The 17180-nt window shown below is 38.3% G+C and overlaps 1 protein-coding gene across 1 annotated transcript in view; it reads left to right on the forward strand.

Annotated features, from left to right (window-relative positions):
- LOC122155083 (dynein axonemal heavy chain 5-like) overlaps positions 1-17180 on the forward strand; it is a 143690-nt gene that overhangs the window by 108589 nt on the left and 17921 nt on the right. The window contains exons 69-72 of the mRNA XM_042808828.1: positions 1205-1472; positions 6153-6274; positions 6972-7319; positions 10319-10507. Of these exons, the coding sequence (XP_042664762.1) occupies positions 1205-1472; positions 6153-6274; positions 6972-7319; positions 10319-10507 (927 nt within the window). The remainder of the gene's footprint in view (positions 1-1204; positions 1473-6152; positions 6275-6971; positions 7320-10318; positions 10508-17180) is intronic.

The raw sequence follows: 17180 nt of genomic DNA on the forward strand, positions 1-17180 counted from the left end.
AACATTTTGATAAAAGTCTTTTAGAAGGAATAGAAGAAGAACAATCTGTAGTGAAAAAATATTTTTTCCTTCTCTTGATGTTTCTATAACCTTTAATGAGTGTACATTTGAGAGGTAACATTGCTTAGAGGAGCAAATTATGAGCAGATGCATTAAGGAATATTGAACTAGCTGAATATCTGTGCAGTCTGCAGGGGTGGTGGTAGCGTCTGACTTACAGGCTTGCTGGCTGTACTCAGATATTCCTTAGAAAAAAGGTTTTTGTTCTTCTACATGTGGCTTCACAGCTTATTCAGCTTTACTTGTTTCACACTGTTTAGTTTTCCTTCTTTTGGCCGGAGTTTCATTTTTATACTGATCTGAGAGCAGGATATAACTACTTTCTAATCTTTGGTGTTTTCTTCTTAAATCTTTTTCCAGGATGTGGAGGATCATACACAGTAGCTGTGTTTATGCAATTAAGTAAAATCAGGTCAGGATCTGTTCTCTGACCCTAAGGTGAAATGACCCATCACACCCTGTGTCCATATGGTTAAACTTTCTTTCCTACAGCCTCATCCACACTGTTTAGAACTGGATGACTTTCTTCCTTCAGTTTTGTTTCACAATGGCAGTCCATAGCAGGAAAACCTAACATTAACCTTTGCAGCTTTTAGCCAGATGAAGATATGTCCAGGCGGGTAAGTCTTTATGAAGCTCAAAGCTCATGGCATGAGGGATAGTCAGCTGTATGTCTTGGGCTGGAAACTCTTCATGAAGCTAAGTCTTTTCATCAATTCTCTTGCCTCCAACTCCACCTGTATTTAGAATGTATGTGGAATAATGTATTCAAGTGAATTTGAGAACTCTAATTTTCCTGGTTAGGAGCCAGGCAGCCAACCTAAGTCAGGGGATCGCTTATTAACAAATAAGGACAGTAAGAAATATAAGCAAGAGGGAGTTTTTCCTGCATTTTATTTACAGAATTGTATAGTCCTAGTAACAACCTGGCCAGTTTTTCTTTTTCAAATACCTTCCTGAGGTCTTCTTTCATCTTATGCTTTTCTTTTTTCTCTGTTTTGATATGATCAGTTCCCATTGATGTTAGTGGTTTTCCTTGTGGCACAGTGTCGCTATTGGCTTATAGAAGCAGTAAATCATGCGGCCAATCATTGCAAAGAACGATATTTTAAAAAATTCAAAATAAAAATTTTTTACTTTCCAGAACATTCCCTGTCGTGCCATTTCGATGGGTCAGGGCCAGGAAGTCCATGCAAGGCGCCTGTTAAATCAATGCATACAAGATGGAGGATGGCTCCTTCTACAGAACTGCCACCTTGGCTTACTGTTTCTTAATGAATTAATGGACACCATCTCAACAACAGAATCAATGAGCGAAGGTTTCAGGACCTGGATAACTACAGAGGCTCACCCAGAGTTTCCTATTAATCTTTTACAGTCATCCATCAAATTTACTAACGAACCACCTCAAGGTAGGAAACCATGCTTTTCTTGGGGGAGTGTAGAAAAGGGGGCTTAATTTTATTTCCTCTCTGTATCACTGAAATCCACACTATGTTTTAGTCTTTATTCTCTCAAAGAGCTAAATACAGTACTTTGTAAGTCGGTCTTGCATTCTGTAAAGCATAATTCTTTTGGGGAGAAAATTGACTTTGTTTTGTAACATAAATTGATTGTGTTTTGTTGTTTGGGTAGACCCTATGAATGTTGACAGTGGAACTTTCTTAAACTTAGTGCATGCTGCCACTCTTTTCTTGCCATCCTGTTGACCCTACCAAAGGATGCAGAGGAGAACTGATCCTGTACTCTTCTGGGCAATGAAATTGAAGGACACTTCTGAACACTTGACCTCAGTGTCCCACATTGCAGTATGTAGCTGTGGCTTGTTGCTTTTTCTTACGTCATCTGGCGCTGCTGCAAAGAGTCTGATCCCAGCATCCCTGTGATTGCCCTTCAAGTATTTGTTGATCACCCTTTAGCTTCTGCAACCAACAAGAGAGTAAATATGAACTTCTGGTGGATCTTGAATACAGGGGTTTACTGAAGAACCAGTTTTGGGCAGGCACTGTCTCATGTATGCACACACTGCTGCCCTTCAGTATTCACAGTTTAAATTGTTCTTTACATATCTGTTTTTGCAGGTCATGCACTCTTAGCTCCAAGCCACATTTATAGGTTTCTCCTGTTTCTCCACATCTATTTTGCATGCCAAAAGTGGACATTGTTTCTGAGGGGGGAAGCCTGATCATTACTAAGGAGAAAGTGATGATGACTTCATTCGGTCTGCTGGCTATGCTCCTTTTTAGGTTGCCTGCTATCTGATTTGCCTCATTTTCTGTGAGTTCGTTAGCAGACCAGGCATCTGCAATAACCTTGAGATGCTTATCAGTAGGACTCAGGCAGTCAGATGTCAGGATGTACAAATGTATGGGATTGTTCTGCCACAAATGCAGGACTTTTCACTTCTTGTTGAACTTCACTCAGGTCCTGTTTGTGAAGTCTTCAGCGCTCTAAAGATCCATCTGAATTGCTTCTCCGCTATTTAGTATGTCAACCACTCTTTATTATTATCTGCAAATTTGTTGCCTTTTGTCTCCTTTTTCAAGCAACTGATGAAGATAATGAACAATATCTGTTCTTGGTGTACTTGGCTTTTCTGTGGCTGTCAGGAAACCATAAGCCATTTATTACTTACTAATGTTTGAGACTATAGCCAACCTACTGGCTTTCTATGATGAGATGATGGGTTTACTGAATGAAGGACAGCAAAGAGTGTTGTTATCTTGACTTGAAAAAGGCTTTGACACTACCGACCATAGAATCCTTAGAGACAGACTAATGAAGTGGAGATTTCACAATTGTAGACTGAAAATTGTATCATAGAATTTTAGAATCACAAGGTTGGAAACGACCTATAACATCATCTAGTCCAACCGTCTCCTCATCACCATTGCCACCACAAGCACTAAGCCATATCATGCAGCACGTCATCCAGACGCTTCTTGAACACTGCCAGGGACGGCGATTCCACCACCTCTCTGGGCAGCCATTCCAGTGCCTGACCACTCTTTGAGAGAAAAAGTTCCTCCTTATGTCTAATCTAAACCTCCTCTGATATAACTTGTGGCCATTACCCCGTGTCCTGCTCGTTGCCTGGGAGAAGAAGTCAAATCCCTCTTCACCACAACCTCCCTTCAGGAGGTTGTTGAGTGCAATGAGGTATGAAGTGCTAGGCTCAAAATGTTGTGGTCAGCTGCACAAATCCATCTGGAGAGCTGGACCTTGGGGGTTGATAGTGGGGCCACTAATATTTTACATTTTCACTGATGACCTGGACAGTGCGAGAGAGTGTACTCTCAACAAGTATATACAGATGATACAAAACAGTAAGAAAGCACTGATATACCAGATGGTCATGTTGTTGTTCAGTGGGAGGCCGACAGGCTGGAGAAATGGGATAACAGAAATCTGTTGAACTTCAGCACAGGGAAATGCCACTGGAGAGAAAGAACTCCATACACATATACACGACGGGTCCATGCAGCTGTTAACACAGCTTTGCAGAGAAGGACATGGAGCTCCTGATGGATATAAAGTGGAACATGAGCCAGCAGTACACCTTTGGAGCAAAGATGGCCTGCAGCAGTACTATGCTGCTTTAGGAAGATCATTTCTGGAAGGCTGAGGGAGGTGATACTTCTGTACTGTAAACATGCTGAAAGAATATCTGGAGTGGTCTGTCCAGGTCTGAGCTTCTCAGTGCAGAAAACATGGACATACTGGAACATGTTGTTCCAGCATGAGGAAGTCAAGTGAGGGGTCATATTCAGATACTGAATGAACTACAGCATTTGACGTATGAGGAAAGGCTGAGGGAGCTATGATTGTTTAATTCTGAGAAGGGAAGGTTCAGAGACAGCTCATCAATGCATTTATACATGTGATGGGAGGGAGTAAAGAAAACAGCAAGACTTTGTATTGGTGCCAAGTGGAAGAGAGAAAGTGATGGACATAAGTAGAAATCCAGGCAATTTCTGTATAGCAGTAGAAAAAAGAACAAGTGTGAGGATGGTCTCTGTAGACTGGAACAGTCTGTTCAGATTTTTTAAACTCTCCCTCCTCATAACCCACCTGGATAAAGTTCTGAGTGACAAGCTTTGGCTGATCCAGCTTTGAGAAGGAGTGTTGGCCAAGGTGACCTCCAGAGGCCCCTTCCAGCCTCACCTGTATGGCGTGATTCTGTCTGATATGAGATAATCCATCTTAGTCTCTAATTGATAGCTGTCCTACTGCTGACTGCCCCTCTCTTACTCAAACTACGCTGCTAGCTGCAGATGTCATTTTTATATTTATAGGAGCAATTTACCATGCTGCTAATTGTATATGATGGGGAAGGGCTGTATTTGCGCATGTCACTTTGAAAGTAACAACTCCTATTTTTTTCCATGGAAACTACAACAGATAAAAAAACAAAATAACACTATTTGATAGAGCAAAATCTCAGCTATAAAACACTATTTTTCAACATATTCAACACCATCAGAAGGTGGCTTGTATTTCATGTCTCTGTCACCACCACTGAAATGCACTACCCACTACCTCACCATGTTCACATCATGACCGCTGTTGGATCTCCATAAATGTTCAGCAAGTGCTGATGAATGTCAATGGGTGCAATTTTTTCTGCATGGAGGATTCAATGACACAACTTTGCTTCACATGCACTTCTGTGTCAGACACCATTCTGTCAGACTGCCCCTCTGTTGCCATCTGTCACATGGCAATATTGGAGTATTGGTGAGAAGATTCAACCTCTACTGCCATACACCAACATCCTTCCCTGTTATAGCAGGCCAACATGATAAAGTAGCAGCCCTCATGTTTTGAACTCTAGCAGAATGAATCCTCAATCCTAACACTTACTCTGTCTTGTAACTCCCTCATCTTTGACTGTGTAATGCATTAACTTGCCCTGCATTTATATGCATGTTAGCACTGATTTCAGTTAATGAAGTCAGTGGGGGCTGAAAATTTGTATCCAAGGTCAAATTTAATCCCTCAGTCACTTAAAACTCTTATTTCAGTATTCATCCTTTGCATACTAGTAAGGTTTCTAACCAAAGTGTTTGATTGGAGTGAAAGGCATCCTCTTTCAGTGTACATACCTCATTCTCAAGAGCAGTTAGTCTCTTGATAAAAATTTCTCATCTCTTTGTCTTCTCCTCCACCCTTTTTTATTCAGCACTCAGCATATTTTTGATTGTGCTGTGACCCCTCCTTATCATTCAAATCATAAATCCTATCAAATGATAACGGCTTATAACTCCAAGAGGCAGTTTTATAATCCAGGCCATAGCCAATTTACAGCTTGCATTTAATAACAGAAATATGCCTGGGGTAACAATTTAAGTCAGGATGAAATATAAACAGTTGTAGTTTTCTGATACTGTCCTGCTATGCTCATAGCATGCTGTGATAAGACGCTTAGTTTGATGAATTCCTATTAATTTTGGAGCTTTATACTGATACATGTTGAAAATGTGTTTCCTTGAATAGTGTTCTACAGGATCTTTGTGAAGTAGGAAAGAAGCATAAGGGTTTTTATTTTATCATTGGAAGTACTGTGACCTCAGTATTCTATTTACTGCACTAGAAATCCATCTTTTTAGATTTGTGTTAAGCTGGTTAGGTGGAAGCTATCATAATAGGGTGTGAATAACTCATGCTTGGTGTTGTATGGCTAATGAGAGACTCATTTTATGTGTTTATTGAAACACTCTTGGATGTTCAGTGCTGTATTTCATTTTATATGTTAGGTGTCTTTTCTATTGTTCGCCACTGAATAGTTATGTTTGTATTTCAGTTGTGACTGGTAACATTTAGAATAAGTGTAAATTGCGTGTAATTCCTTCTGTGTGCCAGAATTTAATACAATTTGGTATATCGTCTTCTACCTGAAACAAAATGTAGTTGAACATTGCCTGGCATGACCAAGCTGAAAAGATTGTTGCTACAGAAGGGTTATTTGAAGCTACATAGAAGATGAAACTGTAAAATGGAGGAGTGAATCCTGTTTAACAGAAGTTGGAGTTATTGGTTCCATAGTTTTTTTTTTTTTGTTCATCTTTTGCATTTTTATGCTTATGTTCTAGGTGTGAAAGCTAGCTTAAAAAGAACTTACTCTACTATCACTCAGGATCACCTAGAAGTGAGCAACATGCCACAGTGGAAGCCATTACTATATGCTGTAGCGTTTCTTCACACGACTGTTCAGGTTTCAAATCTTATTTCATATTCTTCTGTCATGAAGCCATGTTCATTTGTGAATGCATCTGTTAGTGAATGGACAATATATTTAGATGTAAAGTTTGTGTTAGCAAATCAATACAAACATTGTGGTCCAAATGGCAGCCTGAAGCGTACTTGACTTTGAGTCATCTTCTTGGTGGAAATTTAGACTGTGTGAATATCAGACACTGCCTTAAGAGCCACACACTGCTAGCTGCATCTGTAAATGATTAGGTAAGAAGCAGTTTTTGCTTCCTGCCCATGCAGGACCATGCAGGGACTTCAGTGTTATGAATGTGACCAGACAGAAAAAGAACCATAAAAAATTACCGTGGCCAATGTGGTTTGGACCTTTCCTAAAACAGTACCTTCATTTCTGAAATTCAAAAATGACAGTTCTAGACTCACAGATGGACCACTTTAAAAAGGGGAATTCTTTTCTTTGTGAAAATGTTTATATTTCTCTTCTTTGTTTATTTGTCTCTACCTGTGATGATAAATGAAGAAAAATATTTAACTACTAGGTAATTAATCAAGCATTTGGACTCGTGTGTGTTATGTGAAGAATCATTTTTTAGAGTTAGTGGAATGCAGCCCCAGCATATTTTATGTGTTCTTTTACACTCAACATATTCTCCAAAATTACAATAAGCCTTTTATCTCTAACTCTACCTATCTTGCAGGAAAGAAGAAAGTTTGGTCCACTGGGCTGGAACATTCCTTATGAATTTAATCAGGCAGACTTCACAGCCAGTGTGCAATTTGTTCAGAATCATTTGGATGACATGGACATTAAGCGCGGAGTGAACTGGAGCTGTGTTCGCTATATGCTTGGAGAAGTACAGTACGGAGGCCGTGTAACTGATGACCTCGACAAAGCTCTGCTGAATACGTTTGCGAGAGTGTGGTTTGGAGAGCATATGTTTAGCGACAGATTTTGTTTCTACAAAGATTACGTGATTCCAAGAGGGAAAACAGTTGAAGACTATCTCCAGTACATAGAGCAATTGCCAGTGATTGATACACCCGAGGTAAAAAGTTTTGAAGTATTAAAGAGAGTTTTTGTCAGAGAAATTACTTTGTGGAGCCGGGAATGTATAGGCAGCATTAACAGGCAGACCAGCGTGAGTGCAATTGTAGTCGGTGTCTGCTATAGGTCTGCTAATTAGGAAGACAAAATAGGTAAAGCCTTCTTCAAGCACTCAGAAAAAAACCTCGCATTCATGTGCTCTGATCCGCCTGAGCAAGATAGTGAGTTCAACACAGGACTGTGAGTATGATGGACTGAAGCGTCTTTCATACAATGGAAAGGCTGAGAGAGCTGGGCCCTTTAGCCTGGAGAAGAGAAAGCTCATGGGGGATCTTATCAATACGTTTAAATACCTATTGAAAGGTGTAAAGAAGATGGAGTCAGACTCTTTTCAATAGTGTTGCTTTCAAATAGTGTTATTGTGCTCTTTGTATCTGTTGTAGTTTCCATGGAAAATAAATAGAATTTACTTTCATAGTGACCTACATACAAGATGCAGTGTGTATATACTGCACTGGCCACATTAGTTGCAGAACTGGGACATCCTGCTCTCTCTAACATAGCTACATGTGTTGCAGGTAGCTAAAATTGAAATGGAAATGAATGTTATGAGTTTCTGTCTCATTGCTATTAAGTTGATAAATGCCTTTATGGGTAAGTTCTATTAAAATTAAATAGGCAGGATTGAATAGAAAAAACTGATTTTCTATTACTGATAATGTGCTAGAAAGGAGGCTGAGAACAATCCACGCTCATAAAACAAACTTGAAAAGGTTTGAGTCTTTGAAGGTAGTGATAGCAGATGCAAGGGCATCTGTGCTGACAGAGAGACACCTTTTACCATTGACTTTTATGTAAATTGGATCAAGTCCAAGAATGCAAACATCTTTTTCTCCTATAGCTGTCACAGGTTAGGAGGAACATGACTACAATCTTCAGTCATTCCAAAATCTGTCAAAATTGCTCATGGAAACTTTTAACCCCTTAAGCTACTGGTCTTCTGTTCCACAAAGGATATTGTGCTAGTCAAAGCACAATAAAAAAGCACTGTATCTTTTATTTCCTCTCTTTTCTATTTTTGGTTGAAAAAGAAAGAGTGAATAAGTCTGATTACAGCATCTTTGCTCTTTTGATGAAATTTCAACCTCTGATCAGCATAAACACTGACTTCTGAAGAAGGCTATTGAACTCAGAAATCCCTTTGAAAATGATTTTGATTTCAGAGGGGTGTAGAGTATTAGCATTTGGGTTTGAGGTTTTATCAGGCTAAATAAAAATCAACCAATTGAAATGCAGAATCTAGCATCCCTTTTAAAATCAAAATTCCAAGTTTTGAATCACAGAAAATGAGAAATTCTATTTCTTGATTAATTTACAGGACACTGGTCCACCCGTTGGTTTGCTACTCTGATTTCTCAATACCTTATGCGTCACCCTCATGAACACCTAGGACCAGAGGGTTTTTTGCTTTTAACACCCCTGTCTTTGTCAATATTATGCCAATTATGAAATTAGCCCTTGGATTAGCACTGCAGCAATTTACATTCACTATAGCAGTGTTGTGTTTCTAACTTGGGCAATAGCATTGCCATATAATCTGCCGGAACAAAACCAACCAAACAAAGCCTTATTCTGCAAGAGCAGAAGCAGAAAACCGCATATCTTCAACTGTGTATCATTGCATGCTGATAAAAAATGAGTGAAATAAAGTGTATTGATATTTTTTATTTTTGTGTCTCTAAATATACAGATTGAGGTACCGCTGTCTGTAAAATGTGTTAAATCCTGCCAGGAAAATAATTATATGCTATTTATGATCCCACTTTCTCTCTTGGGCAGTTATAGGTCTGCACTGTGTTCTTTGTGCTGCTGTAAGGGTCAGTTCCACAGCTGGTGTAAATCAGTGCAGCTTTGCTAGCTTTGACACTGTTGCAGCCACTTCTATCCCTGTCCTCTGACTTTCTAGATTTCTAAATATAAAAATACTGCACAGGGCCCTTTTTCCTCCGTACTCAGAGTGTGTACATATTTATCAGTAGGAATGTCTTTTTAGAAGATGCTAGTTCTAATATTATGTACAAAAACACAAAACATGAGAACCATGTTGCTTGGCTTCGGAGCTTGGTTTAGGGGCAAGCTTCCTCATTGCTGGATCAGTGGCTCAGTTTGTTAGAGGTAATTAATAGCTATAATTCAGTGAGGGCTTGTGAAATAAGTCACAATCCAATTCCTCCTGGAGAAAAGCTGCAATCAACCTGACAATTACAGACTTACTGATATTTCAGCCGAGGTTTCTGAGAAAGCCATTATCATTCAAACAAAGGGCAGCTTTGCAGTAATTCTGTGCTAGCTCTATCTTAAATAAAATTATTCAATTTCAAAAGGAGTAGAAGTAAAGAATAGGAGAGTTGAACCAAAAATAGCTCAAAACATAAAATGTCCTAAATATTATCACCAGTCATAAAATCTATAAGTCCTTAAACTGTGAGCTGTTTTCTATTCTCTGAGCTCCATGCTTTGTAAGCCTAAGAGAATGAGTGAAACAAAATGCATCAGAAATGGCACTTGGTCTGATTGATAGGGGCATCTACTTGACGTGGTACAAAAGTAATAGATCTACTGAGAGGAAAAGGTAGCGGTGAAGGGTCAGCGTTTGCACATGGCACATTCCCAGCAAGCTCTAGGCTGATCCAGTGAAAAGGAATCAGTTTGTGCACAGTATGGTGTAAACCCTGGTATATGGTGATAACCAGATAATTCAAAACCACTCTCATCATCTGAATGAAAATGCTGTTGTAGATTTAACCTATGTTAATGTTTCTGTATAATTTGTGCTTGCTTCTTGGCCAGTTAAATGGATGTACTTCCATTGGTTCTCTATTATTTTATAGGGCTGTGGATTTTCTTCCTTGTTCATCAGTATCAGTGGGTTCTTTCACTGATAAAATTTAGAAGAAAAAATGCATTTTTTCCCCTATTTTTTTTCCCTTTTACTTTAAGGTATTTGGTCTGCACCCCAATGCAGATATAACTTACCAAACCAACCTTGCAAATGAGACACTGAATACAGTAGTGAGCATCCAGCCCAAAGACAGCGGCAGTGGAGGAGGGGAGACCCGAGAAGCAGTGGTGCAGCGCCTTGCTGATGAGATGCTGGAGAAGTTACCTCCAGATTACAACCCCCATGAGGTATATGCTCTTTTGATGCAGCTGTTTGATGTTTTGTGTATGTGTTTTATTGTGCTTCTTTCTTACGTTTAAATGTCAAGCATTTTAAAAAGCTCTTAAATTTATTCACAGCGTTCTAGAAGACTGTTTGGGTTGATCATCTAAATTATTCTTACATCAGATACTTATATTGCAAATAGCACAGTCTGCCGAATGAGCCACCTTGACACAGAACAGCTATCAGAAAGTCCTCTCCCCCCTCGGTAGATTAGAGGAAGATACCAGTGCTTTTACTTAGGGCATGTCCAATGGTTTTGGGACCTTGGCAGTATTTACACTATTCTATTCTACAATTCATGTTACATTTAATATGTCTTCTATAAATAGCTGTAATCATTCAGCTTAGAACTTCTCTTTTCCTCCCCCTCCTGGCAAACTATTTGAATTTCCAACTTTTCTTTTTTATTTAGCATCTTTCCCCATAGAGTTATTTTTCTAGCCGTTCATGCTTGTATATCCCTTTTCTCTCACATGCCTATTGAGCAATTCCCAGTGGGAGTATATTCATCATTTATTTATGGAACTTGTTTCAGGACAAAGTCAGCTTTCTAGTTTTCCCGTTGTTGTTTAGTAGCACATAAGAAAATAAATAACTATGATAAATAGCAAATAAAATCAGACAAGTGTATAATTATTATTAGCAACTATCGATTTAATAATTTTAATAATTAGCACCTTGGATCTATGCCTATAGTCTACACCGTGGATTGTTCTCCATCCTTTTCCCTTTTCCTTCACATCAGATTTAAGCGGATTCACTGAACTAATGTCAAGTTTTATTTAGTTCCTTAGAATTTTGTTCTCAGTTTGGAATAGCAATTGAATGTTGGATACGTGCGTAGCTTACATAGTTTTGCCATATTTGTAATATGGATATTAAGCTATTTTTTACAAGGTATTTCCTGAATCCTCCAAATAGTGATTTCTTTTTTCCTTTGCTCCTCTTGAAGAATTTGTAATTCTTTAGAAGTTGTCTAGAATGTATAACTTGTTTTATATTGTGATCAGAGGATATTCTTGCCTTCATATTCTATGCTTAGGAAATTTGTGCAGAGTGTTTTAATACTGTAAAATGCACCATGCTTGTTTCATCCAAAATTAACTTATAAGTTGTTTGAACAAATGACTATTTTTGTCTCACATTTATTCTGTTTAATTGTGGTCTCGTTCACTCTCATTAAACCCTTGGTATCATTCACTCAGGTTGTCCATACAAAATGTGCATAGAATTGGCCTTCCCTTTTCTGTCGCTTCCTCACAGATCTTAGCTTTGCAATCAAGCAGCAATGGGGTCATGGACGGTAGTGAAAGACACAAAGCCTGGAGGGTGTTTTTTTAAGTTCCGTTCTTCACTCTTAACTTGTCTCTCTATTGGTACCCTGTCTGAGTACAATACATACTTTCCTTTGTGCATGTATTAAAAAATAACCACTAATTATTTTCAGTGCCATTTCATCATCCAATAATAAGAAAAGCTATTATCTTTTTTTTCATGACCTGCCAGGTGTACAAGATTTTATTTTCTCATAAGCAATCGTCTCTATAATGATTATCACATTTAGATAGTTCTTTGCTTCTGTATTCCTTCTCTGACATCTCTAATCTTCAATTTGCTTGAGAGATTTTCTCTTGATTCAAATAATGAGATTCACATTGTATCAGGTGAGCCAATATTAGTTATTAATACTCTTAAATTATATCCCCCAAACCTTTCTCACATTTCTTCTAACAAGCATAGTCAGAAGATGTCCAGTTGGATCTGCTTTTTCCCTCTGTCTTTCTTGTAAAGGTATTCTGAGCTCAGGGGGCAATTTTGTTTCATTATGTTATTAATAAATGTAGATACTACCTCTTCCTGGTGATTTCTAGTTTTCTCAGACTGTGCACATCTTGATATGTGAACTGCACTTCTCTTTGATTAATCACATCACTGTATTTGCACACTGTTTCTTCACATTGCTGATGGATGACACTGAACTTTTCCACCATCCAAAAATAATACTTAGTTTCTCTATCATGGTGCTGATGTCTTTGCTCTAAGTATCTACAGAATATTTCTGGTCATTAGCTTCAAGTTTATTTTGACAGTAACATGTTCTTCTATACGTCTCTTTGGTTGTTTCAGCAGCACTGCAGCTTTAGATTCTGCCTCTTCAGTGTTATGAATTTTGTAATACTTCTTTTGCAGTTGCTGGTTCTTCAAAATTTCCTTTTTTTCCTTAACTAAAATATTTACCTTTTTTGTCATTCTTTGTATCTTAAAACCAGTTTTGGTCTTCAATAATGCTTTCTTTGTCAGAAGGGAATTTGCCTTTTCTCCCACTAGTCCCCAGTATGCACTATATATGGTGCTGGAATGTGGCCATTTTTAAAGATCAAACGTTCTCATCTGAATTTAAGTTCTGTTATTCTGGAACTTCATAGAAGGAGTGGAGAGGACAGGAATAAGCTGTAAATAAAGCTGCATTTGTAAGTGTCAGCTTGCATGAACTGATGAAAAGAGAAAACATAGAATCAAAGAATCAATCCTAGAATCATAGAATGGCCTGGGTTGAAAAGGAGCACAATGATAATGTAATTTCAACCCCCTGCTGTGTGCAGGGTCACCAACCACCAGACCAGGCTGCCCAGAGCCACATCCAGCCTGGCCTTGAATGCCTCCAGGGGTTGGGCATCCACAACCTCCTTGGGCAACCTACTAAATCAGTTTAACAATCCTGAAACAAATAAAAATTATCTACTAAATGCTAAGAGACTGAGGGAATGTGTCAAAAAGAGTTCTTATGCACGCCTCATTGGATAAAAGCAGCAAAGGAAAAACATTCAGTAGTCCTAACTGTGCCATTTGGTTTCTTTTAGCAGAATATTGAGTTCCAGAAAGGCCATTATGTGGTAATCTTCAAAAATCTTGTTATAGATATACAGTCAATGCAGAAAAGAAGTGAGGAAATGAAAGAATTAGGAAACAAATGAAAGTGAGTAAAAGCAATTTCTGTTCAGAGGAAGTGGTAGGTGCCTCTGCAATCTTTGTCCAGTTCTTGTGACTCCAGTAAGAAAGAGTAGAGTTCATCTGTTTGGAGTGAAAGCCCCAGCGCTGTAGGTTAGTGATGGATGGTAGTGAAACCAATTGTCTGCTGACATTGAGAGCTCTGGATGTACCTTCTCTTGATACAGTGTGAAATACAGGCTGCCACACAAAGGCTTTCATTTCCCAAGTATCAGCCTTTGATGTGCATAGCATTTGCAGTTTCTTTTGTTATGTTCTTGTAGTGATTCCACAGTCACACTACTGACCAAACGTCAGCTCAAAAGCCTATAAACAAGTTACTTTTGCATGCTTTATCAGACTCCAATACGACCCATGTGAAGCTAAAGCAAAATAAACCTTCCACCTGACCTAAAACTGTCTTCAGTTTTGTCATTCCAAAGGCAGAGGCAGGATGAAGCTTCTGCTTTCATAACCATTTCTGCATCTGGATTTTGCTTCTTAGAGAGATCAGTGGTAAAATTACTAGGTCTGATCAATCCATGCAAGTGAAGATGGATGCAAGAGTAAATGTCAGCCTGTCACACGCAGATATTTATAAGGAAAGCATTTTCTTATAGCTTTGAAAAGCAGCTTACTAGGGAATAGACATGGAGACATTCCAGAGATACTGCCCTTCATTGGCTTTTAACCCCGTAATAATGTTTTCTTCCTTAAATGTTTTCATAGTCATCATTTTACCTTATCCTCCACTAAAGCTAAGACTACATTAGGAACTACTGCATGGCAGTTGTAGTTCATTTGAGGACCCCAGCCTGCATAAAGTGTTTTACTGGGGAGTTTGCTTTGGTCTAACTCACCTGGGTCTGTAGGCTGAGCACTTACCAGTGGCTGAACTACATCTCACTGAAGCATACCTTTTGGGTTAGTTTAATTTGAAGGCAATCCAGTTTGTATGCCTGGGATCTACTTATCAGTGCAGTATTTTGGCAAAAATGTCAACAACAAACAAATACAGAACATTCCTCATCTGAACTAAGGTGCCTTTGATTTAGTTACCAGCCCTATCAAATACAGTGGTCATCTGACACAGTATGCAGTGGCAAAGGAGTTGGTAACCTGAGGTCAGATACAGAGTGTGCATAGAGGAGGCTCATACAGTAGAAATATGCGCTGCAAAATCTTACAGGGAGAACTATTAAGATTATGATTTTATTTCCTTCTTTCTTTATATCACCTCATTTTATGTTAGCTGACAGCTGATTTCATGTTCAAGAGATGTAAGTGGGCTTTATGGAATTAGTATATTAATCTCAGAAAGGCTATTTTAGTTAGTGAGTTTTGTCTTGAAGTTTTTTTTCTGTCAGTCAGGATCCATCTCTTTATGTCATAATAAATACAGCACTGGCAGTAACTCATCTGATTGCTTGATAAGAATCCTAATACAAAATAGTTAATCATACCTCCAAGCTGGTGTTTAAAACTAATCTTACCAGCAAGGTTTCCAAGAAAAGCACTGTCTTACACCTAGTAAATCTCAGTGCAGATCAGGACTGATTTGTACGCAGCAGGGTCATCAGTATGTCATTATTTCAGTTTTTATATCTAGTTATGCTTAGTGCTCCAGGCCAAGTGCTGTGAATTTATCTAGGATGGATTAAAAAAATGTTGCATTATTGGGTCATTCCATTTTTCAAAACATTGCAGGTATTTTTAGGTACATAAAAAAATCAGATGTTTTTGGTTATTTTTTTCCCCTGAGAATTCATTAGTTGAACTGTGCTGTTATCAATGCAGTAATATATTAGAATGTTTATTTTATCTTCTCTTTGTAATTACAGCATTTTGGAAAATAATACCTTTAACAAGGTGTTTCATACAGTTTTCCTTTAGACAGGAAAAGTTTCTATTCTAAATTATGTCCCAAGGGAACACACACTTTGCAGGCTAGAAAAAAAAAGTTTATTTCTTATTTAAGCACAGAATACATAAGATGTACTCTGTATAATCCCGCTCTTATTAGTGTTATACAGTAGAGATCTTCTAAATATTTCAGAAAAAAAAAAATCAAACTTTTTTTTTGTGTGTGATAAATTTGGCTGTGAAACTGTCGGGAAGCAGCTTTCCCTGAATTTTGTCTGAAAAAAATTGGTAAAGCTGGTTATATAAACTATCCTCCCAAAAGTTTATTGTCTCTAGTCTAGTCTCATGATAGCTGATTTTAGGAAATTTTACAGGAAGAAATACATTAACTCAGTCACTAAAATGAACTGTCAGAATGCAAAGCATTAGTATAATTGGCTGGCACCTACTTCTTGGACATTTTGTCTGACAAACTCATGGGACTTTGTGATTAAAATATAATGAATAGCCTTCCTGATAACCGCCTCTCAAGGAGAATAGCAGACAAAGTTAAAATTGTATTTTCTGCGGCTTAAGGTTGAAACTTGGAGAATGGAAACTGTCAAAGCATTTACTCATTTATACTAGCAGTTATAACTACTCAACTACTGCATTATATTTATCCTGCAGAGATTTGCTACTTGGTATAATAATAAGGTACGCTCCAATAGTGTTTCCTATGAGTATTTCACTTAGATATATGACTGTATCTGGGAAAATACAAAGCAAAATCCAGAGGACTTATGACCAAATTTTGTGATTTCTATTTGGCTGCAGTAGAATTCCAATTATATTCTGTTCTTTCAAAGTAATAAACTTTCTTTCTTCGTCATCTTTTGTTAGTAAGCTCAAAATAAGCTCAGGAAGTCCGGACAGCAGGCCAATGCCTTTCTGAAAGATGAGTTACAACAGGGGGGAAAACACTTGAGAGTCTTACAGTCAAGAATTCTCTGAAATACACTATACTATATGAGCTGTAGAAGACATGATTTAGAATCATTGAATCATAGAATCATTTGAGTTGGAAAGGACCTTTACAGCGGCCCTGCAATGAGGAGAGACACCTACAGCTAGGTCAGAGTGCTCAGAGCCTGGACCTGACTTTGAATGTCTCCAAAGATGAGGCTTCCACCATCTCTCTAGCAGGCTGTGCCAGTACTTCACCACCTTTCTTGTAAAAAAATTCTTCCTTATGTCCAATCTAAATCTCCCCTCTTTTAGTTTGAGACCATTTCCCTTTATCCTATCACAAGACCCTGCTAAAGAGTCTGTCTTCTTTCCTGTTGCTCCCCTTTAGATGCTGAAAGTCTGCGATCTGGTCTCCCTGAAGCCTTCCCAGGCTGAACAGCCCCAGCTCTCTCAGCCTGTCCTCACTGTGGAGATTTTCTGGCTTTTGCTACTTTTTCTGTAATATGTCTTTAGGTAACATCGACAATTCAATTTTGAGAATGTTCTCTGAACACTGTGATACCATTATCCTTGAAAATTAAGAAGGCCAGAAGCTTCTACCTACAAAATGGTGTACATGCTGCACTCGTTTTTATATTGTTCTGTTTTTATATATCACTCTGTAGCATTATTTCAACCCAGCAGGGCAAATAGAGTTGAGAAAGTTCACCTATAGCAAATCTGGAAATACCAAATTATCAGTAAACATCCCTTTGTGATTTTCTTTTTTAAAGATCTAAGATCTAAGAGTCTGTGGCCTAGCAAGGACTAAAGGAACTGCTGTGTTCCTTCCAAAAG

This window comes from Centrocercus urophasianus, unplaced genomic scaffold (assembly GCF_019232065.1).
Source record: "Centrocercus urophasianus isolate 14NV4802_14NV808 unplaced genomic scaffold, USGS_Curo_1.0 seq_11, whole genome shotgun sequence".
NCBI lineage: Eukaryota > Metazoa > Chordata > Aves > Galliformes > Phasianidae > Centrocercus > Centrocercus urophasianus.